This window comes from Artemia sp. Qi Xiang Cuo, chromosome 17, assembly GCF_049724085.1.
Source record: "Artemia sp. Qi Xiang Cuo chromosome 17, ASM4972408v1, whole genome shotgun sequence".
Lineage (NCBI taxonomy): Eukaryota > Metazoa > Arthropoda > Branchiopoda > Anostraca > Artemiidae > Artemia > Artemia sp. Qi Xiang Cuo.
This window is the reverse complement of record NC_142810.1, coordinates 33,805,348-33,831,628: the sequence shown is the minus strand read 5'-3', so window position 1 is coordinate 33,831,628 and position 26,281 is coordinate 33,805,348. Positions and strand designations below refer to the sequence as shown.

The following is a 26,281-nucleotide window of genomic DNA, read 5'->3' as shown; positions in this document are numbered from 1 at the left end:
CCCCTATTTGTTCACTTATCTGGAGCTGGTGGTTACTTCCTTAACACATTCCGAAGGAAAGTCATAAACAAGACTCTGCCGTCGATGCATAACTTTTCACCCCTAAGCCTAGCTTGATGGTGTTTCTACAAAGCGTACTCTAAGACCGGTTTAAGGTTTTTACGAGCTTCCCTTTGCCTGGCACTATAATCAGGGGCAGCCGACAACCCATTCCTCTTCAAAAGGGAATTAGACTTAAGAATTATCCCGCGATATTCAACAGAGTTCATCTTTAGTAAGACTGGTCCCGCCATTTAAATCCGGTATACACTTATTAAGAACCATAATTATTTCTTGCTTCAGCGTATATATAGCAGGATTAATAGGTTCGAAGTTATATAAGACAACATTAAATCTTCTCAGTTCTTCATCAAATGCGTCAGCCCGCATGGTAGCTGCTCGTAAATTCTTCCGAAACATCTCAATTTCTCCTTTCATCTCTTCACAAGCTTTGACATTTTCAGATAGTTTCTGAATAAAAGAAGAAAAATAGCTTTCAACTGATGTAATCCTTCACTAAAATTTCCGGCAAAGTCTTTTCAGTAGCCTCCATTAATTATTGTATCAAATCTAGCTTGAAATTAATTTCGTGTATAAACTGAGCATTAACTGTATCCTCGGGCATATCCTCAGTTAAGGCTCTGCTCGCTCCGTTTGAGTTATTCATTTTTCAAAAATTCCAATCCTCCCACAGACAGCTTACGTATTCCTGCTTCAGTAATCCAAATCACGATCAATAATCATATATAAATAACAGTCCAGAGATATTATCACAAGAGCCTAAATTCTATTTCGTATTTCACTTGCAACCAACGCTGAATGAAAACAGATTTTCATTCAGAGAAATGATTCATACTTATTTCCGAAATGTCACATTAAATACCAATTGCATAGTTAAGTATCTGGTTTCAAGGTTATCCGTATGAAAAATATATAAATAAAAATCCTCTATTACAGATTTAAATTTCAAAATATATAAATAAAAATCCTCTATTACAGATTTAAATTTCAAGACATATACACACTGCTTACGTATTTCTGCTTCAGTAATCCAAATCACGATCAAAAATCATATATAAATAGCAGTCCAGAGATATTATCACAAGAGTCTAAATTCTATTTTGTATTTCACTTGCAAGCAACACTCCCCGAGGCGATGTTCATCAGACGAGCGCTGAATGAAAACTGCTTAACTGCTTAAGCGAGTGATGCTTAAACTGAATATGCAAATCAAGCTCAAAACGACAAAAAAATATTTTGCTTTTGAAGTATAAATGAAAAGCAAAACTAACAGAAATTTAATAAACAATTAATGGAAACAAACATACAATTGATACTAATATAAATGAATAAATAAATCTTAGAAGGATTGAAACTTGAATTGAATATGCAAATCAGGCTTGAAACGAACAAACATCACTACAAACAAGGATTTGGGTATCGCCTCCTTCTCTCACAGAAAAAAAAGTCTAAAACCTACTGCGTCGTTGGCGCTTTACTGAAAAGGAATTACATTACAAATATTTTTTTGTACTTAATATTGAAAACAAACATTAAAATTACATCAAAATTTTGAACTGGTGAGCTTTCAGCAATTAATATCATTATGCATCAAATATTTAGTTTAATTTATTAGTGCCTTTTAAGATTGTGCAAGACGAGTATAGTTCCACTACAAACAAGAGTTTGGATACAGCCCCCTTCCTTAACTGTAAAAACCTAAAGCCTATTGCATCATTGGCGCTTCACTGAAAACATATTATATTACAAACATTTTCTTTTCCAGTTCTTACAGCATTGAAAATGAAGAGGAAAATTACAGTGAAATGAAATCTTGAACTGAGGGATTTTTCAACGATTAATTTTTCAACGATTTTCAACGATCATTATATATCAAATAGTCAACTTGGTTTTGTTTATACTTTTCAAGACCGTTCAAAACACATATAGTTTTCAGTAAAGCGCCCATGACGCAGTAGACTTTAGACTTTTACAGTGAGAGAAGAATGCGATACCCAAACTCTTGTTTGTAGTCATTTTTGTTCGTTTCAAGCTTGATTTGCATATTCAATTTAAGTTTCACTAGTTTTCAGATTTACTCATTCATTTATATTAGTATATATATTGTATGTTTGTTTGCATTGTCTATTAAATTTCTGTTCGTTTTTGGTTTCATTTATACTTCAATAGCAAAATATTTTATTTGTTTTAAGCTTGATTTGCATATTTAGTTTAAGCTTTACTCGTTTTAAGATGCATTTATTCATTTATATTATTACTTGTTGTATGTTTTTCGTTATGACTCTTTATCTAATCTCTGTTCGGTTTGGGCTTCATTTATTCTTTAATAGTAATTTCTGGTCGTTTTAAGCTTCAATTTTATCTGGTATTTGTATCTGCTGATCTTAAGTTTAAAATGGCCTTTACTTTCCTTTGAAAAACTTCTTTTTCCGAAAGTTTGTTTTAATTGATAAGAAGATAGAACCAGGCGATGTAAAAAAAAGGCCCTTGATCCGAACAACAGATTATTTTTGGATTTATTTAGTTGTTATTGGTGGAATTTTTCCCCTTTTCAAATTTAGCATATTGTTTGTTTCTACTTTTTTGTTTTCTCTCTTTTTTTTTGCAATAGGGTAGCAGAGATTTATGTTTAATAGACTCAATCAGTTGTTTATCCCAGCCTTACACCTCACGCTCTATGTTGGGGTATTTTATTGTGTTTGGTAATATTAATAGTTATAAATAATTTTGTTCGTTCATTCAGTATTTTCTTTCTTCGGTAAGAAAAAGGATTTGTATATTCATCTTTTATGGCTAAACCTTGTTTCTTTTCAAGATTAAACAAAATAACAAGTTTTTTCAACTGAAAGTAAAAACCATCATTGAAAGTTAAAACTTATTTACTAAGTTTTAATAGTTATCCCCTTGTAAAATTTACCGTGAGAAATTCCTTATCGAAACTTTCCTCATCACAGAGAAATTCTTCTTACGGAAAATCACTTCCCCCCGAAGAATTTACCCTCATAAATTTCCGTATATTTCCCCAAGTGCTACAAGTGAGCGATGGGCAAATTGCGTGATTTATAACCGTTTCCCCAGGGACTATAGGGGTCATGTCATCCCAAAAGGCATAGTTACTGGATCTTCCAGTTATGCTGAATAAATGGCTATCTCAAAATTTTGATCAGATGTTCATTGAGGAAAATAAGGCGTGGGAAGGTACCTAGTTCCCTCCGATCTTTTTATTCGCTTTAAAAGGGCACTAGAACTTCTTATTTCTGTTAGAATAAGCCCTCTCTCGATCTCATAGGACCAGTGGTTTAACATGATCACCCCTGAAAAAAAAAACACATCGATAATCTTTCTTCTGACATGAAATACAAATTCCGCATTTTTATACATAGAAACTTGAAACCTCTACAGTAGGGTTATCTTACATGCTGAATCTGATGGTGTTTTTTAGATCGCTTGGAACTTACGTATTATATCGATCACACTGTTGTTCTTGGTTTGCTGTATTACCACTTTTTCTGTCTGCAGTTGGTGATAATCAGCCTGGCCTTAGTGAGATAAACTACTATGCATGTACGTCTTGATCAGACATTTCATATTCATAGTTGGTAAGGTTAGGTATTTAATATAATGCGTTCTGGGTCGCCTGCTTTTAATAATCCTCTGTTGTATTTATCCATAATTTTGTCACTAAAGTATTACATTTTCATCATATTTTGGTATATTTCAATATGATTGACCTAACTTCACTTCTTGACTGTGGTTGCTATAATACGTGAGTACCGACCCCTTAACTTTTAAGTGTGTTTCCCCTCTTTTTCGAAAATCAAGCAAATTTTCTCAGGCTTGTATCTTTTATATTAAACATTAAACCTAGTGAACTTTATATTCGGAATCAGCGTTAGTATAGCCATTTTTTAGACTTTCGGTTACTATTGGGCCGAATCGTTCCTTACTTAAAGTTCGTCAAGGAGAGCTGGTTTTGAGACACTACTTACAGATTTATGGAGTCATTCAAGCATTTGATTATTGTTGTTTTCTTGTTGCATGGGATAGGCATGTCTCCTTCACTTGTTCCCAAGTTTTTACTGTTTTCCGATTTTTTTTTTCTGTTTTAAAAATTTGATGTAAAACAGCAAACCTATTCTTACCTACTGAATTGCAAGCTTTCCGGATTGTGGTGACAGAGGTTTTTCTATTGTGACGATAATAGTCAGCAATCCAACTTGATACATTAGCAACTATCCACATCATTAGATAAGGCAATGCTGACAAAAACCCATTCTATAAAAAGGAGTTGACAAAGGTTATGAAAAACGATAGAAGCAATTTAGTCAGACTAGCAGCAAAATTGAAGAAAAGTCATTTACAAAAACAAAGCATCAAAAAATTACAAAGGTTTATCACCACAATCATCCCTTAAAATATGCTAACAATAAAAACTAGACCCCTGATGCAATGACTCCATGATGTGTTACGGCAAAAAGAACACGTAAATCACAGTTGTAGAGCAACACATGTAGCTATGTCTCGTTGGACAGAAATTGAAGAGAGTCATTTACGTTTTCCGTGGCATCAAGATACTTCAAGCATAGGTTTTATGAGTACGAAAGTAGCGATAAGCCGGATACACTGAAAAATATGCTTTCAGGATCTGTGCATCGCAAAAATTTACCCACTTTCATCCAAAATTTCACTTCGATTTGACATTTTTGCTAATATTTGAGTCGCGAGGAGGAGCTGTAATAAATGTTTTCCCTAGTGTACTAGCCCTAGGAATGGCTCTGACAATCTCCCGAACAGAGGCCAAATCTGACATAAAACTTACAATTCACAACGAAGAAATTGGCTCTCCCCAAATTGCTCACCATGTTCCAATCTTTCTGATAGACGTCCTTATTGCCTGAATGTAGAAAACCCTCCCCACAGATGCAGGACTTGGTCTGTACCTCGTATAGACACAATCAAGACAATGGATCAAATCAAGAGCGATTGATTATGGCACAATTAAGGTACTATCTCTTGCTTCCCATTAAGTTTGGCTGCGACCCGACAGCGTTTAGTAGAAGATGTGCTGAAGATACGAAATTATCGACATTTCCCTTTCCTTAGTAGAAGTGACCCTATAACTCCGAACAGCACCCCATATATGGGCATAGAGTCATTACGGAGAACACGTGGTTAATGGGGTCAATGACCTCTTTTTCCAAGGTCGATTTATTTGTTGTTGTTGTTGTAAGTACACGCTCGAGGCGAATGTCAAGGTGTCCAGAAATAGGAAACAGCATTTGTTTGTTGTTATCGTTGTAAGTGCAAGCTCTCGGCAAATGTCATGGTGTCCAGAAATAGGAAACAGTATTTGTTGTTGTTGATGTTTTGGCCAAGTGCACGCTCTCAGCGAATGTCAAGGTGTCCAGAAATAGGAACCAGCATTTGATGTTGTTGTTGTTTTGGACATGTACATGCTCGAGGCGTATGTTAAGAGTTTCCAGAAATCGGAAAGAGTTAGATCACGTGTTTCCTTCTCAGCCAATCAGCGAGTCGGTTACATCCACCTTCTCAGCCAATCAGAGGGCTGGTTACATATAGTTTTTCCCATTACATAACAATTCGCCCTTGAGATGTCGTATATAACGGACATGCAATACGATTCAATTATTAGAAAGTATTTTGACATAGTGCAAACAAGTACAATGGATAATATTGATGAATTAGAAGCCTTGGCAACTACAATTTACCATGTAAGTTCCGTTTTAGTACATTTTAAAATTAAATTATTTTCCTTGGAAATCCTCCATTATATTCAGATAAAATGTAAATATTTTCCTTTACCCCAAACCCCCCCCCCCCAAACCATACAAACATCATTATAATCAATGGAAAACATAAAATATATTCTTTTTACCCTAACCCCCTCCCACCATTGTTTTACAATCCCAAATTCTCGCAAAAAGAAATAAATATATATGTATATATATATATATATATATATATATAGCGAATGTTATGATCCAGAAATAGTATTTGTTATTGTTGCTCGAGGTGAATGTCATGGTGTCCAGAAATAGTATTTGTTGTTGTTGCTCTCAGCAATGTTATGAGTTTCCCGGAAACAGTTAGATCACGTGTTTCCTTCTCAGCCAATCAGAGGGCTTGTTACATATTAGCGGCGGAGGGAATATAAAGAAAGGATTTTTGCTATAGTTTTATTAGTCTGTGAATATAATTCAAGGAGTGAGAAGAACAGTTTGACTTTACTCATTTGGATATATATTTGGGATGGCGATGAGTGGAATGTTTACCCTATTAGAATTTGATAGTGGAGATGATGATAATAGTACAAGAGCACCAAGCATTGCGGTGGAAATTAAGAAAGGATCACGGCTTTGTCTGGAATGGAATGCAGTATATGCAAGATATGTGATATCCTTGAGCAAATTTAAAATGGAGGATCAATTATGTTTTGCAGCTAAAGTTGATATAGCACATGTGAATAGACTTCAATGTGCTTTAAGTGCATTGGTGAAACATATTGAAGACAATAAACAGTATCGTTAATTGTACATGCTCTGTATTATTGATGTTGTTGTAATTATTCATTAAAATTGTTTCGAAATCGAAAATGTTCTCTTTCTTTTCTGGTTAGGGCTAACGAATCAGGGTCAGTCTAGAGTCAGCAGTCGGAGTGAAAGGACTGAAAAATGAATAAATTTGAGAAAGAGAGAATTAGATCAAATCTAGTGTTTATGGAAAAACATTTGATTTTGGATGATGATTTTCTCAAGTTATCTCTTAAACGCAGGATATTCTCTTGTCAGGGAACACTTGACAATATAATGAGGAGTGATTCACCCCCATTGGACTATTGTATGAATCTTTTAAAATGTGATTCAAATGCTTATAGTCAATTTATTGATATATTAATTGAAACAAAGCAGAATCATATTGTGGATATACTTTTGAAAATATTGCCAATGGATTCAATGTAGATGCCCCCCCCTATCATTCGAAAGAGGTAACGTCACAGAGCTACTCCTCTCCCCCCCCCATTTCCCTCTCATTGAATTTATCGAACGAAGAGGATCAGTTTCTTTTTATCTGTGAGTGAGTTGAAATAGTAAAACGAAAAAAGTTCTATATATTTCAAATTTTCGTGTAAACTATTGGCAGGTGGAATCAATGTGAGAATTGTACAATTATTGATGACTATAGTGAAAAGTTTAAATTATGTAATCCTTGTAAATTACATAGAGACTATGCAGTACAAATTAAAGGATGTAATTCATGTCTTGAGGAGGTGTGTGACTCTCATCCTAGAGGGCACATGTGCTCCAATTGTCACTACGATAAATGTGATCAGTGGGAGAATACTTACCCCGCTATGATTGGAAAGAATCCCAATCGTGATTTTAGTTTATTGCTACGAGATTGGTATCGTCGTGGAGTTAAATTATTCTGGGAAGAGGAATCTGGTCTACGATTCAACTATTGGGGTAACAAGACAATCTGGATTCTACGTCATCGTTGCGATGACACTACCTACTATGATTATAAACCAAGTGATTTTTATTTGGCAGTTACCGAATGTGATTCAACATTTGAAAACATTGTATGTGATATTGCCTCAAATAGACAGATTGAAACTCGTGAATTTCATAATCGGAATGCAAATAGTATAATTGACTATACAAAGAGATATGACAAGAGTGAAGTTACATTGTACTGTAGAAAATGTGACCCTGACTTTGCAGTCAATCAAGATCAATATACAGTGAATCCAAATGATGTGCCAGCATTTGTGTTTCATAACAGTTGCCTATAGATAGAAGATGAAGAAATCTAAAGTTAATATTCAAAGACATTGTTGTATATATATATATATATATGAATTTTATTAATAAAAAAATTCACATACATTTTGTAAGCACTTTACTCGTAGGGCACTTAAATCAATACCATATAGGTCTGAGTTCTGTTGCGAAAACACACAAAAGTTAGAAAAAATACAAAATATTCCTTTATTACCTCTGCAATACGGATAAAAATGAAGAATTCATACACATTTTCAACTAGCTAAGGGTAAGTGTTTTAAATATGATTCATTCTGTTGCAAAAACACACAAAAGTTAGAAGAAATATAAAATATTCCTTTATTACCTCTGCAAAACGGCTAAAAATGAAGAATTCATACACATTTTCAACTAGCTAAGGGTAAGTGTATTAAATATGAGCCATTCTGTTGCGAAAACACACAAAAGTTAGAAAAAATACAAAATATTCCTTTATTACCTTTGCAATACGGGTAAAAATGAAGAATTCATACACATTTTCAACTAGCTAAGGGTAAGTGTTTTAAATATGAGCCATTCTGTTGCGAAAACACACAAAAGTTAGAAAAAATGCTAAGGGTAAGTGTTTTAAATATGAGCCATTCTGTTGCGAAAACACACAAAAGTTAGAAAAAATACAAAATATTCCTTTATTACCTCTGCAAAACGGCAAAAAATGAAGAATTCATACACATTTTCAACTAGCTAAGGGTGAGTGTTTTAAATATGAGCCATTCTGTTGCGAAAACACACAAAAGTTAGAAAAAATACAAAATGTTCCTTTATTACCTCTGCAATACGGGTAAAAATGAAGAATTCATACACATTTTCAACTAGCTAAGGGTAAAAGTTTTAAATATGAGCCATTCTGTTGAGAAAACACACAAATGTTAGAAAAAATACAAAATATTCATTTATTACCTCTACAATACGGGTAAAAATGAAGAATTCATACACATTTTCAACTAGCTAAGGGTGAGTGTTTTAAATATGAGCCATTCTGTTGCGAAAACACACAAAAGTTAGAAAAAATACAAAATATTCCTTTATTACCTCTGCAATACGGGTAAAAATGTAGAATTCATACACATTTTCAACTAGCTAAGGGTAAGTGTTTTAAATATGAGCCATTCTGTAGCGAAAACACACAAAAGTTAAATAAATACAAAATGTTCCCTTATTACCTCTGCAAAACGGCTAAAAATGAAGACTTCATACACATTTTCAACTAGCTAAGGGTGAGTGTTTTAAAAATAAGCCATTCTGTTGCAAAAAACACACAAAACTTAGAAAAAATACAAAATATTCCTTTATTACCTCTGCAATACGGGTAAAAATGAAGAATTCATACACGTTTTCAACTAGCTAAGGTTAAGTGTTTTAAATATGAGCCATTCTGTTGCTAAAAAAAACAAATTATATACAATATAAAAAATCGACATTAAATAACAATGATCTAATTGTATTAATGAATAAGTAATAAACATTTCAAACTAGATTGGTTTTATTTTTTTATTTATTAGCCATTATGTTTCTAAAACAAACAAATGTTAGAATAAATTCAAAATTTTCATTTATTACGTCTACTAAACGGGGAAAAATTAAGAATTCATACACATTTTCAACTAGCTAAGGGTTAGTGTTTTAAATATGAGCCATTCTGTTGCGAAAACACACAAAAGTTAGAAAAAATACAAAAGATTCCTTTATTACCTCTGCAAAACGGGTAAAAATAAAGAATTCATACACATTTTCAACTAGCTAAGGATGAGTGTTTTAAATATGAGCTATTTTGTTGCGAAAACACATAAAAGTTAGAAAAAATACAAAATATTCCTTTATTACCTCTGCAATACGGGTAAAAATGAAGAATTCATACACATTTTCAACTAGCTAAGGGTAAGTGTTTTAAATATGAGCCATTCTGTTGCGAAAACACACAAAAGTTAGAAAAAATACAAAACATTCCTTTATTACCTCTGCAATACGGGTAATAATTAAGAATTCATACACATTTTCAACTAGCTAAGGGTAAGTGTTTTAAATATGAGCCATTCTGTTGCGAAAACACACAAAAGTTAGAAAAAATGCTAAGGGTAAGTGTTTTAAATATGAGCCATTCTGTTGCGAAAACACACAAAAGTTAGAAAAAATGCAAAATGTTCCTTTATTACCTCTGCAATACGGCAAAAAATGAATAATTCATACATATTTTAAACTAGCTAAAGGGAAAATTTTTTAATTATGAGCCATTCTATTGCGTAAAAACAGAATATTTAATAAATATGCAAAATGTTCATTTATTACGTATGCAATACGGCTAAAAATGAAGAATTCATACACATTTTCAACTAGCTAAGGGTAAATGTTTTAAATATGAGCCATTCTGTTGCGAAAACACACAAAAGTTAGAAAAAATACAAAATATTCCTTTATTACCTCTGCAAAACGGCTAAAAATGAAGAATTCATACACATTTTCAACTAGCTAAGGGTAAGTGTTTTAAATATGAGCCATTCTGTTGCGAAAACACACAAAAGTTAGAAAAAATACAAAATATTCCTTTATTACCTCTGCAAAACGGCTAAAAATGAAGAATTCATACACATTTTCAACTAGCTAAGGGTAAATGTTTTAAATATGAGCCATTCTGCTGCGAAAACACACAAAACATAGAAAAAATACAAAAAATACCTTTATTACCTCTCCAATACGGGTAAAAATGAAGAATTCATACACATTTTCACCTAGCTAAGGGTAAGTGTTTTAAATATGAGCCATTCTGTTGCGAAAACACACAAAAGTTAGAAAAAATACAAAATATTCCTTTATTACCTCTGCAATACGGCTAAAAATGAAGAATTCATATAAAGTTTCAACTAGCTAAGGGTAAGTGTTTTTAATTTGAGCCATTCTGTTGCTAAAACCCACAAAAGTTGGAAAAAATACAAAATTTTCCTTTATTACCTCTGCAAAACGGCTAAAAATGAAGAATTCATACACATTTTCAACTAGCTAAGGGTAAGTGTTTTAAATATGAGCCATTCTGTTGCAAAAACACAAAAAAGTTTGAAAAAATACAAAATATTACATTATTACATCTGCAAAACGGCTAGAAATGAAGAATTCATACACACTTCCAGAACCATGTCCTGACCCCCCTAATTGAAGGATATGAATTAGAACCATGGGAACGTAATTTCGTCGTATTTTGCTTATATTCGTTAGAAAAAACACTGAAAAACCATATTAAGAGCTATATTTATGAGTATTTCACTTAAAATTCCTTTTTTCATATAAAGTCCTGACCCCCCCCTAATTGAAGGATATGAATTAGAACCATGGGAACGTAATTTCATCGTATTTTGTATTTCCCACAAGAGGACACTTTTCGAGTAAAAGTAAAGAGCTACCAGAATAAATCGTAGATATGATGTACTAATAACGAATAATTGTTCAAACTTAAATTTCCTGTATTACGAGAATAGTTATTTTTGAACCATTATATCTACCAAAGGTTCAATACCCGAGTTAAACTAAGAGCTTTCAATTTCAGGAAAAAATTGTCATATTTTGCTTATTTTCGTTGGAAAACACACTGAAAAGACATATTATTGAACTCACATCAAACATTGACGGGCTTGCATTTGAAGAACCTTCCAATTATTTTCTATCTTGTCCTCTATTTCAGCATATACTGACTTTTAAAGCTTTTCAAAGCTCTTAAATATACTAACCTAACGGTTATTTATTTACGACATCGTGCAAACTGTTGATTTAGAACAATAATTACTTTTCTATATATCAATTAACACTCACTAGAATTGCCACTTTTCACTCACGGAGAATGGTTTCAAAACAATACTTCTTACATCGCATAGGCTAATTGTGTCAAACGAAACATCTTTAACGCAGATTAATTAATTGTTACATTCGATTTTGTTTTGGACATAAGAGAGCAACAATGGGAAGTGAGAACTTCTGTAAAGCTATCAAAAATTGATCAACTCTATGATTTCACACTTCTTGTGTAATCAGAAAGAAAAAAGAAGAAAAATTGATAAAAGATATTTTGAAATATGCCCCAAAATCAGAGCTATTACAACTTAAATGACGCGAGGGAGGGGGAATCAGGTTTAAGAATATCCTGGATATATCATTTTGTATTTTCTAAGTACTCACAGAAGGACTCGTCACAGAAACATCGAAAAGGACTAATTTGATTGGGAATTAAAGTGACTAGCACTCAATTCACAGGAGGGGGCGTGAAAATTTATAGGAATGTATTTTCAACATATTTAAATATTTACCTACGTATGCATCACTTAGGTTAGATTAGATTAGGTTAGAGACAGAGAAAAAGTTAGGTGTATGGTTAGGCTAGGTTAGATTATGTTAGGTTAGGTTAATTTAGGATAGACTAGCTTTACCTACATACGAGAAAGAAAAGTTCTTAGGTGTGGAGCTCCCCCACCGCCTCAACCATCGCTCTTGAAATCCCTTGAATTAGGTTAGAGACAGACAAAAAGTTAGGTGTATGGTTAGGTTAGGTTAGATTATGTTAGGTTAGGTTTATTTAGGTTAGACTAGATTAGCCTACGTAGCCCCCCCTCCCCCTCCACCACAACCAACGCTCTTGAAATACCGTGAATTAGGTTAGAGACAGACAAAAAGTTAGGTGTATGGTTAGGTTAGGTTAGATTATGGTAGGTTAGGTTAATTAACGGCAGCCTCTTTTGTTAAGGTTTTTTATTTCGGGGGGCCCCGCCCCCTCAACAAAAAGTTAGGTGTATGGTTAGGTTAGGTTAGATTATGTTAGGTTAGGTTAATTTAGGTTAGACTAGCTTAGCCTACGTACGGCCCCCCCCACACCCGGGGGCCACGAGGACTGAAAGCCTACCACGCGTGGGACCCCCACCACCAAGGTTAGGTTACCTAACATTTCAAGGTGACCCAACCCCCCAACCCCGGGGCCACGCGGCCGAAAGCCTGACACGGGTAGGACCCACACCACCAAGGTCAGGTTAGATTAGATTAGGTTAAGTTACATAACATTTCTAGGTTAACTTACATCAGGTAAAGTGGCGCGCCACTTAACCAGATGTAAGTTAACCTAGAAATGTTAGGTAACTTAATCTAACCTAACCTGACCTGGGTGGTGAGGGTCCTACCCGGGTCAGGCGTTCGGTCCCGTGCCCCGGGGTTGGGGGGTCACCTTGAAATGTTAGGTAACCTAACCTTGGTGGTGGGGGTCCCACCCGTGGTAGGCTTTCAGTCCCCGTGGCCCCCGGGGGTGGGGGAGCGTACGTAGGCTAAGCTAGTCTAACCTAAATTAACCTAACCTAACATAATCTAACCTAACCTAACCATACACCTAACTTTTTGTTGAGGGGGGGCGGGGCCCCCCGAAATAAAAAACCTTAACAAAAGAGGCTGCCGTTAATTAACCTAACCTAACATAATCTAACCTAACCTAACCATACACCTAACTTTTTGTCTGTCTCTAACCTAATTCAAGGGATTTCAAGAGCGATGGTTGAGGCGGTGGGGAGAGGGGGGCTACGTAGGCTAAGCTAGTCTAACCTAAATTAACATAAACTAACATAATCTAACCAAACCTAACCATACAACTAACTTTTTGTATGTCTCTAACCTAATTCAAGGGATTTCAAGAGCGATGGTTGAGGTGGTGGGGGAGCTCCACACCTAAGAACTTTTCTTTCTCGTACGTAGGCTAAGCTAGTCTAACCTAAATTAACCTAACCCAACATAATCCAACCTAGCCTAACCATACACCTAACTTTGTGTATGTCTCTAACCTATTTTAATCTAACCTAAGTGATGCGTACGTAGGTAAATATTTAAATATGTTGAAAATACGTTCCTAGAAATTTTCACGCCCCATCCTGTGAATTGAGTGCTAGTCACTTTAATTCCCAATCAAATGAGTCCTTTTCAATGTTTCTGTGACGAGTCCTTCTGTGAGTACTTAGAAAATATAAAATGATATATCCAGGATATTCTTAAACCTGATTCCCCTCCCATCGCGTCATTTAAGTTGTAATAGCTATGATTTTGGGGCATATTTCAAAATATATTTTATTAATTTTTCTTCTATATTATTTCTGATTACACATGAGGTGTCAGAACATATATTTGATAAATTATTGACATTATTAAATAAATTCACACTTCACATTGATGCTCTCAGATGTCAAAAACAAAATCGAACGTAACAATTAATTAATCTGCATTGAAGATGTCTCGTTTGACACAATTAGTCTATGCGATGTAAGAAGTATTGTTTTGAAACCATTCTCCGCGAGTGAAAAGTGGCAATTCTAGTGAGTGTTAATTGATATATAGAAAGGTAATTATTGTTCTAAATCAACAGTTTGCACGATTTCGTAAATAAATAACCGTTAGGTTAGTATATTTAAGAGCTTTGAAAAGCTTTAAAAGTCAAAATATGCTGAAATAGAGGACAAGATAGAAATTAATGGAAGGTTCTTCAAATGCAAGCCCAGCAATGTTTGATGTGAGTTCAATAATATGTCTTTTCAGTGTGTTTTCCAACGAAAATAAGCAAAATATAAACAATTTTTTCCTGAAATTGAAACCTCTTAGTTTAACTCAGGTATTGAACCTTTGGTAGATATAATGGTTCGAAAATAAACTATTCCCGTAATACAGAAAATTTAAGTTTGAACAATTATTCGTTATTATTTCATCATATCTTTGGTTTAGTCTGGTAGCTCTTTACTTTTACTCGAAAAGTGTCCTCTTGTGGGAAATGCAAAATACGATGAAATTACGTTCCCATGGTTCTAATTCATATCCTTCAATTAGGGGGGTCAGGACTTGATATGAAAAAAGGAATTTTCAGTGAAAGACTCATAAATATAGCTCTTAATATGGTTTTTCAGTGTTTTTTCTAACGAAAATAAGCAAAATACGACGAAATTACGTTCCCATGGTTCTAATTCATATCCTTCAATTAGGGGGGTCAGGACTTGGTTCTGAAAATGTGTATTAATTCTTCATTTTTAGCCTTTTTGCAGATGTAATTAAGGAATATTTTGTATTTTTTCTAACTTTTGTGTGTTTTCGCAACAGAATGGCTCATATTTAAAACACTTACCCTTAGCTAGTTGAAAATGTGTATGAATTCTTCATTTTTAGCCGTTTTGCAGAGGTAATAAAGGAATATTTTGTATTTTTTCCAACTTTTGTGTGTTTTAGCAACAGAATGGCTCAAATTTAAAACACTTACCCTTAGCTAGTTGAAACTGTATATGAATTATTCATTTTTAGCCGTATTGAAGAGGTAATAAAGGAATATTTTGTATTTTTTCTAACTTTTTTGTGTTTTCGCAAGAGAATGGCTCATATTTAAAACACTCACCCTTAGCTAGTTGAAAATGTGTATTAATTCTTCATTTTTACCCGTTTTGCAGAGGAAATAAAGGAATATTTTGTATTTTTTCTAACTTTTGTGTGTTTTCGCAACAGAATGGCTCATATTTAAAACACTTACCCTTAGCTAGTTGAAAATGTGTATGAATTCTTCATTTTTAGCCGTTTTGCAGAGGTAATAAAGGAATATTTTGTATTTTTTCTAACTTTTGTGTGTTTTCGCAACAGAATGGCTCATATTTAAAACACTTACCCTTGGCTAGTTGAAAATGTGTATGAATTCTTCATTTTTACCCGTATTGCAGAGGTAATAAAGGAATATTTTGTATTTTTTCTTAGTTTTGTGTGTTTTAGCAACAGAATTGCTCATATTTTAATCACTTACGCTTAGCTAGTTTAAAATGTTTATGAATTCTTCATTTTTAGAAGTATTGCAGATGTAATAAAGGAACATTTTGCATTTTTTCTAACTTTTGTGTGTTTTCGCAATAGAATGGCTCATATTTAAAACACAAACCCTTAGCTAGTTGAAAATGTGTATGAATTATACATTATTACTAGAATTTCAGAGGTAATAAAGGACCTTTTTTTATTTTTTCTAACATTTTTTTTTTTTAGCAACAAAATTGCTCATATTTAAAACACTTACCCTTATCTAGTTGAAAATCTTTATTAATTCTTCAATTATACCATTTATGCAGAGTTAATAACTTAAAATTATTTATTTTTTATATCTTTTGTGTTTTCGAAATAGAATGGCTCATATTTAAAACACTTAACCTTATCTAGTTGAAAATCTGTATGAATACTTCATTTATACCCGTATTACAGAGGTAATAAAGCACGATTTTGTATTTTTTATAAAGAGTTTGTTTTTTAGAAAAACAATGGCTCTTATTTAAAACACTTACCCTTAGCTAGTAGAAAATGTGTATGAATTCTTCATTTTTAGCCGTTTTGCATGTGTAATAAAGGTACATTTTGGCATTTTTTCTAACTTTTGTTTTTTTTCGCAATAGAATGGCTCATATTTAAAACACTTACCCTTAGCTTGTTGAAAATGTGTATGAATTCTTCATTTTTACCCGTATTGCAGAGGTAATAAAGGAATATTTTGTATTTTTTCTAACTTTTGTGTGTTTTCGCAACTAAATGTCTCATATTTAAAACACTAAACCTTAGCTAGTTGAAAATGTTTATGAATTATTAATTTTTATACGTATTGCAGAGGTAATAAATGAATATTTTGTATTTTTCTAAATTTTGCGTGTTCAAGCTATATCATTGCTAATATATCCACCATTTAACCTTTATCTATATGAAAATGTTTATTAATCCTTAATTTTTAGCCGTAATGCAGAGTTCAAGCTGGAATCTATTGCATTTAATCAAACTTTTGTGTGTTGACTATACAGAATTTTTCATATTTAATTCATTTACCCTTAGCTATTTGAAAAAGTGTATGAATTATTCAATTTTAGCCGTTTTGCAGAGGTAATAAAGGAATATTTTGTATTTTTTTCTAACTTTTGTTTGTTTTTGCAACAGAATGGCTCATATTTAAAACACTTACCCTTAGCATTTTTTCTAACTTTTGTGTGTTTTCGCTACAGAATGGCTCATATTTAAAACACTCACCCTTAGCTAGTTGAAAATGTGTATGAATTCTTCATTTTTACCTGTATTGCAGAGGTAATAAAGGAATATTTTGTATTTTTTCTAACTTTTGTGTGTTTTCGCAACAGAATGACTCATATTTAAAACAGTTACCCGGAGTCAGTTTTAATTGCGTCTTAATTTTTAATTGTTAGGCGCATTTCAGAAGATCTAAAGGAATATTTTGTATTTTTTCTAACTTTTGTGTGTTTTTGCAATAGAAGGGTTCATATTTAAAACACTCAACAATCGATCGTAGATAATATGTATGAATTCTTCATTTTTACCCGTATTGCAGAGGTAATAAAGGAATATTTTGTATTTTTTCTAACTTTTGTGTGTTTTCGCAACAGAACTCAGACCTATATAGTATTGATTTCAGTGTCCTAAGAGTAAAGGGCTTAAAAAATGTTTGTGAATTTTTTTATTAATAAAATGCATATATATATATATATATATATATATATATATATATATATATATATATATATATATATATACAAAAATGTCTTTAAATCTTCACTTTAGATTTCTTCATCTTCGATGTATAGGCAACTGTCGTGAACCACTAATGCTGGTAAATCATTTGGATTCACTGTATATTGATCTTGATTGACTGCAAAGTCAGGGTCACATTTTCTACAGTACAATGTAACTTCACTCTTGTCATATCTCTTTGTATAGTCAATGATACTATTTGCATTCAGAATATGAAATTCACAAGTTTCAATCTGTCTATTTGAAGCAGTATCACATACAATGTTTTCAAATGGTGAATCATATTCGGTAACTGCCAAATAAAAATCACTTGGTTTATAGTCATAGTAGGTGGTGTCATCGCAACGATGACGTAGAAACCAGATTGTCTTGTTACCCCAACAGTTGAATCGTAGACCAGCTTCCTCTTCCCAGAATAATTTAAATCCACGACGATACCAATCTCGTAGAAATAAACTAAAATCACGTTTGGGATTCTTTCCAATCATAGCGGGGTAAGTATTCTCCCACTGATCACATTTATCATAGTGACAATTGGAGCATAGGTGCCCTCTAGGATGTGAGTCACACACCTCCTCAAGACATGAATTACATCCTTTAATTTGTACTGCATAGCCTCTATGTAATTTACAAGGATTACATAATTTATACTTTTCAATATAGTCATCAATAATTGTACAATTCTCACATTGATTCCAACTGCCAAGAGTGTACACGCACAATGGACATATATAGAACATTTTTCGGTTACCGATGTCAAATCACTCACAGCTAAAACGAAACTGATCCTCTCCGTTCGATAAATTCAATGAGAGGGAAATGGGGGGGAGAGGAGTAGCTCTGTGACGTTACCTCTTTCGAATGATAGGGGGGGCATCTACATGGAATCCACTGGCAATGTTTTCAAAAGTATATCCACAATATGATTCTGCTTTGTTTCAATTAATATATCAATAAATTGACAATAAGCATTTGAATCACATTTCGAAAGTTTCATACAATAGTCCAATGGAGGAGAATCACTCCTCATTATATTGTCAACTGTTCCCTGACAAGAGAATATCCTGCGTTTAAGAGATAACTCGAGAAAATCATCATCCAAAATCAAATGTTTTTCCATAAACACTAGATTTGATCTAATTCTCTCTTTCTCAAATTTATACATTTTTCAGTCCTTTCACTCAGACTGCTGACTCTAGACTGACCCTGATTCGTTAGCCCTAACCAGAAAAGAAAGAGAACATTTTCGATTTTGAAACAATTTTAATGAATAATTACAACAACAACAACAATAATATAGAGCATGTACAATTAGCGATACTGTTTATTGTCTTCAATATGTTTCACCAATGCACTTAAAGCACATTGAAGTCTATTCACATTTGCTATATCAACTTTAGCTGCAAAACATAATTGATCCTCCATTTTAAATTTGCTCAAGGATATCACATATCTTGCATATACTGCATCCCATTCCAGACAAAGACGTGATCCTTTCGTAATTTCCACCGCAATGTTTGGTGCTCTTGTACCATTATCATCAACTTCACTATCAACTTCTAATATGGTAAACATTCCACTCATCGCCATCACAAATATATATCCAAAAGAGTAAAGTCAAACTGTTCTTCTTCTCACTCCTTGAATTCTATTCACAGACTAATAAAACTATAGCAAAAATCCTTTCTTTATATTCACTCCGCCGCTACTATGTAAACAAGCCCTCTGATTGGCTGAGAAGGAAACACGTGATCTAACTGTTTCCGGGAAACTCATAACATTTGGTGAGAGCAACAACAACAAATACTATTTCTGGACACCATGACATTCGCCTCGAGCAACAATAACAAATACTATTTCTGGATCATAACATTCGCTATATATATATATATATATATATATTTATTTCTTTTTGCGAGAATTTGGGATTGTAAAACAATGGTGGGAGGGGGTTAGGGTAAAAAGAATATATTTTATGTTTTCCATTGATTATAATGATTTTCGTAAGGTTTGGGGGGGGGGGGGTTTGGGGTAAAGAAAAATATTGACGTTTTAGCTGAATATAATGGAGGATTTCCAAGGAAAATAATTGAATTTTAAAATTTAATAAAACAGAACTTAAATGGTAAATTTTAGTTCCCAAGGCTTCTAATTCATCAATATTATCAATTCTAGTTGTTTACACTGTTTCAAAATACTTTCTGATAATTTAATCACATTGCATGTCCGTTATATACGACATCTCAAGGGCGAATTGTTATGTAACGGGAAGAATTATATGTAAGCAGGTCCCTGATTGGCTGAGAAGGGGGATGTATCTGACTCGCTGATTGGCTGAGAAGGAAACACGTGATCTAACTGTTTTCTATTTCTGGAAACTCTTAACATTCGCCTCGAGCATGTACATGTCCAAAACAACAACAACATCAAATGCTGTTTCCTATTTCTGGACACCTTGACATTCGCTGAGAGCGTGCACTTGGCCAAAACAACAACAACATCACATCCTGTTTCCTATTTCTGGACACCTTGACATTCGCTGAGCGCGTCCACTTTCTCAAAACAACAACAACAACGAATGCTGTTTCCTATTTCTGGACACCTTGACATTCACCTCGAGCATGCACTTACAACAACAACAACAAATAAATCGACCTTGGAAAAAGAGGTCATTGACCCCATTAACCACGTGTTCTCACTAATGACTCTATGCCCATATATGGGGTGCTGTTCGGAGATATAGGGTTACTTCTACTTTCCTTGTCCCACAGAGGTCGGACAAGGTGCTAGCTCCATAAATTATTCTGCAAATGGATGATGACAAATTCCCGTACAACATCTGAATTCTAGATGTCAGGTGAGGCAGAAAAACACCTGGTCCTGCTGGAAGCAGACAAAAGTCCCGTAGAGCATAACTGCAAATGCTAAATATCAATTTTATCAATCTAGTTTTTCAAAAATTATTCAAAAATTTTTCAAAAACTTTATCGAAGTAAAAAAAATTCCAGGAAAAGACAAAAGAGTAAAAAGCTAAGGTAATGAGATCTGCTTTTTAAGCATTGATTTCCGGAAATCTGGAAGAGAACAAAATTTTAACACCTGGTTCTCATTGAGATAATTCAGTATCCTACAGGAAACTCACACTAATTGATCCCCAAGAATGGCCTTTTGAATATAGCACAGTTTTGTTGCATTTCTTTTTATACTTTCTCACTGGAGAAGAAGAAAATGATTTTTATTTTAGGGAAAACACTTGAAATTTTGTAAACTTCATAAGAGTTTCTCCTCTGCTTCAAGAACCCCATTTGAAAAAAAAAATATAAGGCGTTCTAAAAACTTCAGTCACAATAGACTGCGGATAATTGTCTATGTGTCAGAAGCACCATGTTCCTGGGACCCCCCCCCCAACATGTTTAGTGATTCTGTGGAAAATTGAGAAGGCAAAACTTCAGCGTAAAGCACCTCGGATTCTCTTGCCCTATATTTAAATTACGTAAGTGAGTAGAATAAAATTAGTGATGCATTTGCATACATGTTGCTTACTTCTGGACCATGCTACCTGGCGAATTCTCTCGGGTTGTTAAAGGAATAAGGCTGTTAAAGGCATAACAACCTTAGAAGTCATTGTTCCATATGGCATAGGAGCCTTTATTTGTGTCGTTCAGTTTCTCATACGAATTACGGAAAGGTGCCACAATAGAGTTGTCATGACCACGGTCATAAGCACTGACCAACAACTGGCTATGTATACCTGAACTGAATACCCATCTAAACCCTAAAGCCGCAGATATTAGTACATAACCATGATAGTCACACTCAAGAAAAGTATTCTCTATTGTATGGTAGTCAGTGATCATCAACATTCTGTGGATCCATTTGAATATATCTGTTCCATAAAGTGTTAATTACGGAACGAATCATACTTTTGGAACTCTAAAAACACCTTAAATTAAATATTTTTGAAAGTGTTTTGATGGTCATCAAAATCGGTTCGAAGAATTTCCGAGGTTCTTAATTACAAACGCAGGGCTAATATTGCAATTTGTGAATCCGAAATGATTTTATGATTCCTCCAAACATACTTAAAAAAGATAAACATTTAAACAAAAAAAATTCTATCTACAATAAAGAGTGGATTTACAATTTTATTCGATCAAAAATTAGCGTAAATGATGAAATGATATCTAAATCGAACAGAAACTAAAGTGAATGGAGAAGTAAAAGTAAAAACAAACAGAAATTTACCACAAAATTAGTAATAATAACAATTTATCTGCTCAAAAGGTGCTATTTTATGAAATATAACACATAAAAATTAAAATAAAAATTTTCCAAATATGCCGGTTTTAAAATTGCTATAAAATTTGGCAGTTTCAAACATCAATACAGATTGTCAGTTTATTTTTCTGCGTATCCGGCAAATATTTGCTTTTGTTTAAATATAAGTTTGTCCGCTGTTAAGAGACAATTTCAATTGATAAAATATAAAGCAATATGTTATTCTATTAAACAGCAATGCCATTAACCATACGAAGCTATTATTATTATAATTATTATTTATTTATTTATTACCCGTCAAAAAAAAAGGTACAAAAGACGGACTATCACTAAAAAAGAAAAAACTCAAACAAAAAATCAATTATACACTGCACTGCAGATAATCATATCAACTAGTCTAAATATGACAAGAGACGGTAATACAATTAAACGACACTATCGTCCGCTGGTCTTGAATTCGTATCACCCTCAACAAATGGTTCATTTACTCCGATACGCATAAAAATCAGAAAAAAGGAAACTATTCAATCACGGATTTTTTTACATCATTACGTAAAACAAAATGCTTAAAAGAATGGATAATTAATAAACAGTTAAATTATTAGTAATATACGCAATATATTATCAGAGAAAAATTGAAAACGAGATTGAGAATAACCTGCGTTACATAAATTGGACTCATACTAAAAGAGACTTAATCATCATTCAGTTTAAAATTGCAACAATTACAATGTTGAAACAATTGCAACTTACTTAATTAAATAAGCAACCGACGATAAAATTATAAACTCCCACTTCCTGGATTTGAGGCAGGAGAGGCTTTCCTCATTTTTAATTAAGTCTTTATTTATTTGTAACCCGTCTACAACAAAAGGAAAACACAGACGGAGTATAAACGAAAGAAAAAAAAAGGACGAGGCACTAGGGCGAACAAAAATAAATGGACAGCGATTCACTGCCATAGCAAACGACACCAAGGGTGGGAAGAAACTTTCTCGTTGTATCGTTTAATTTGTTCAATTATAGCTGCCGTCCGGTCCGCAATTTAAATTTTTTAACAAGGTGCGAATTTCTCGTCTGCAGCGGGCAACAAGAACTTTGCATACTTAAAAAACGTGGATCTGAGCTTTCTTTTCTCTGGCTCGGGAAAAATTCTCCAAAAGGGGCGTAAATATAGAAAATGGGGAAGGGATACTGCGTTTTAAAGTCGAGCCAGAATTAAACGGTCGAAACGGATTTTAGATGAGACTACTCTACTGTAAGCAAAAGCCAGGCATTTACGGAGATGATCAATAAGAAGGAAGCGGGTAGTTTTGAGATCCTTTCCAATTGGTAAACCAAGGTGAATAATTTTCGGGACATGGGCTACAAACAGTTCTCCCAGCCTCACAGACGATACCTTTTCCTGGCGCCAGTTGAATAGAAGAATCTCCTACTTCTGTGGGTTAAATTCAAGGCCAATGCGACTGTAATTTGATTGTAGTGTGGAGAAGATGGTCTCTGTACCTGCGACTGTGCTGCTTGGGTTCAGAATGTCATCGGCGTAGGCTATCATTGTAACGTATAAGCCACGAGCTATGCATGTTGTCTCGATAGTAGACTGTGGCTCAATAATACAGATGTTAAAGGCACAAGGAGATGTGACTAGTCCTTGTCGAACACCCTTTTTTACTGGGACAACAGGATTCCCTCGGTGGGACAGCATCATGTGTGGTGTATATTCAGTGAGGGCTCGACCATGGCCAGGAAGTAGGAGTTCAGCCTGTAGGTGGTCGTACATGTCTTTAATGGGTAGTAGGATGTCCTTCTGTACACCTCTCTTTCCCATATCCAGAATGAGTTGGTCATGGAGAAGTGAGTCGTAGGCACGACGGACGTCATGTAGACCTATAACAATGGACTCCTTCGATTTATCAGCGTCAATCAAGAATGAAGCCAAAGCAGAAATGGTGTGGCCGCAACCAAGACCCTTCTGGAACCGAAACTAGGAAGGGGCAGTCCAGTATTTTTCCTGGATTTTATCAATGACCAAAGGTTCGAAGACTTTGCAAAGCGTTGGTGCCAATGTAATCGGTCTGAACGAAGCTATTTCTTATGAAAAAAAGTAGAATAATCTATGGTATTTAGAAGCTAAATTAGCAGTGAAACGACGCTTTATCACAAGTTGAAACGAAAGGTAAGACCAAACAACAGGGTAGGCAAGTGATCACAGAACAAAGGTAGGGACTTTAAAAAGATTCAAGTAGAACTAAAACTACTAAAATCCCTGACAGCTTAGAAGATATGAAACAATTCAACTTTCTTAGTTTTAAATTATTAAAGTTCGGATTTCAAGTAAATTTTTTAAAGTAAATTTATATTTCAAGCTTATTTTGGCCCAGCCTACAACTTTTCAAAAGTGGGTGGTTTCTTTTGGCTTCACCCTATTTTGTCAACTATAAAATAGTTCAGGATGGATTGGTCTGCAAACAGAAGCTAGTTTAGAATAAAATGCAAAAAATAGGCTTATCTATTGCCCTTTCTGACACAATTGTCTTTTTTTCCTTCAGATCAATTTAAAGTAACAGATATTTGACATTAAAATTAAAAAAAGAAAAAGAAACAGAGTAAAGAAAAAACAACTGAAAATTGAGTGAAAGTACCAAAGAAAAAAACTGAAAATTCCAGCTACGTAGAATTTTGCTTTCGTAAAAATAAATATAGCTTCACACAAGCCTTCCAAAAAAAGTGAAGCACATTAGCTACAATAGCTCAAAATCAGAAAAAACAGATTTTCGTTTACATTAGGATTCGCGGCACAAGAATAAAGACCATTGCTGCATCTGAACATACCTAAAAAAAACTCGCCTCTAGACCGTTATTGAAATCAACATTGAGTAGTTTTGCAGCTCACTAGACACCTTTGTCACATATCTGGCCAGGTATCTTCTCTGAGGAGTAGCACCAGCTAGACGGCATCAATGTTTGGTATAGAATAGTCTAGAGCCCTCTTCCTTTCTCACTTTTGTGTTAAATAACAAATAGCAATATTTCAAGGTTGTTCTTAACATTGATTAGTGAAAACAAGGCTAGTCTGTTTAAAGGACTCTAGCTAGGATAGAGAAGGGTTCATACAAGCAGTCATACTAGCTGCTCTTCAAAATTAAAAATATAATCTTTAAATTGGAAGGCAGGTAAGTGAATTTGCCAATGGCTTGTGCAACAACAAAACAAATAAAAAGTTATATTTCCCCCCACTATTTGATCAATAGAATATATATAAATAATTAGTACTTACTGATTTAATGTCAAAATGCAGAACAGATTTCATATATGTGGGTAGCTCCGTCAGAAGAGTGTAAAAGCCCCAATTGTTTCCACAATGTGCGACAAAAATTGCCCAGAAAGGTAATGACCTAAAAATTGCATACCATGGAGTTCCACCTTTCTGGAGTAAAAATCATAATTAGAATAGTTGCACAATCAGTATTACCTAAAAACTGTTACAAATGAAAATCTATGGGGACTGGCAATCCATACACAAACCTCCCTTCATATGGAAGAGCATATTTTACAATCTTTGTCAATACAAAATCAAAACCCTGAAGGTAATTCGTTTTTAGATGAAAGTAAATGGCAACATTAAAACTTTATGAGTAACATAAATGTACCCTAAATATGACGGTTGCTGTCAGGTTCTTAAACCACAACTATTCGCTGAAGTCCAACTTTTATGACAACGGTTCAACGCTTGAAGTAGCTCATGAACAAGCTCATTTTTTCAAGCTCATGTTAAATTTTAGCGTAAAGAATTGAGAAAGAGAGACAGTCTCCGTCAAGCGAACGGAATACCAATCATAATACATCGTGATTGCCACCTCTGCGCCAACCTAGTAAAGAACAAACCCCAGCCCATAGTAAGCAAAATATAAAAACACGTTTCCAAAAAAATATAAAGAGAGGAAGAACCACTATTTGAACGTGACTCAGGAATGGTGACTATCATTTCAATTAATCGTATTGATAAAATTTGGTAGTAAAATAACAATTTCTGGAAACTGAAAAAAAGACCTGAAACCCCACGAAAATGGTACCGGATCAAAAGGGAAATTATGTCTATGGAATCATCATAGTCAAAAATCCCATTTAGAGAATTATCATGAGAATTAGCGAATATCAGAAAATTACCACTGAAACATCCTATAGAGATGTTTAAGTACTCATTTGAAAGAAAATTGCCACATCTAGGTACTTTTTGTAAGTAACAAAAACAAGATTAAATAAAAATAATACTGTTTTTGTCAAAAGCTACATCTTCATATGAAAAAAATATTTCCCATTGTATACGATGTCACATATACCACACATACACACACTTACATACACCACACATACACACACTTACATACATACATATATGTGTGTGTATGTGTGGTGTATGTATGTGTGTGTATGTGTGGTGTATGTATGTGTGGTGTATGTGTGTATGTGTGGTACCCGGTTTGAACCCCCCCCCTCGAAATTTTTGACCGAGTCGAAAATAAGTCGAAAATTAGTAAAACCTAGGTAAAAAT

General features: G+C 33.9%; 1 protein-coding gene across 7 annotated transcripts in view; it reads right to left on the bottom strand.

Moving 5' to 3' along the window:
- LOC148942127 (putative inorganic phosphate cotransporter) overlaps window positions 1–26,281 on the bottom strand; it is a 200,136-nt gene that overhangs the window by 74,047 nt on the left and 99,808 nt on the right. For all 7 annotated transcript variants that reach the window (XR_016143194.1, XM_089103446.1, XM_089103448.1 and 4 more), the window contains 2 exons: window positions 25,006–25,155; window positions 4,203–4,335 (listed from right to left, as the gene is read on the bottom strand). Coding sequence is in view for 6 of the 7 variants with exons in the window: in XM_089103446.1 (XP_088959572.1) it covers window positions 4,203–4,335; window positions 25,006–25,155 (283 nt within the window). In the remaining variant the exon portion in view is untranslated. The remainder of the gene's footprint in view (window positions 1–4,202; window positions 4,336–25,005; window positions 25,156–26,281) is intronic.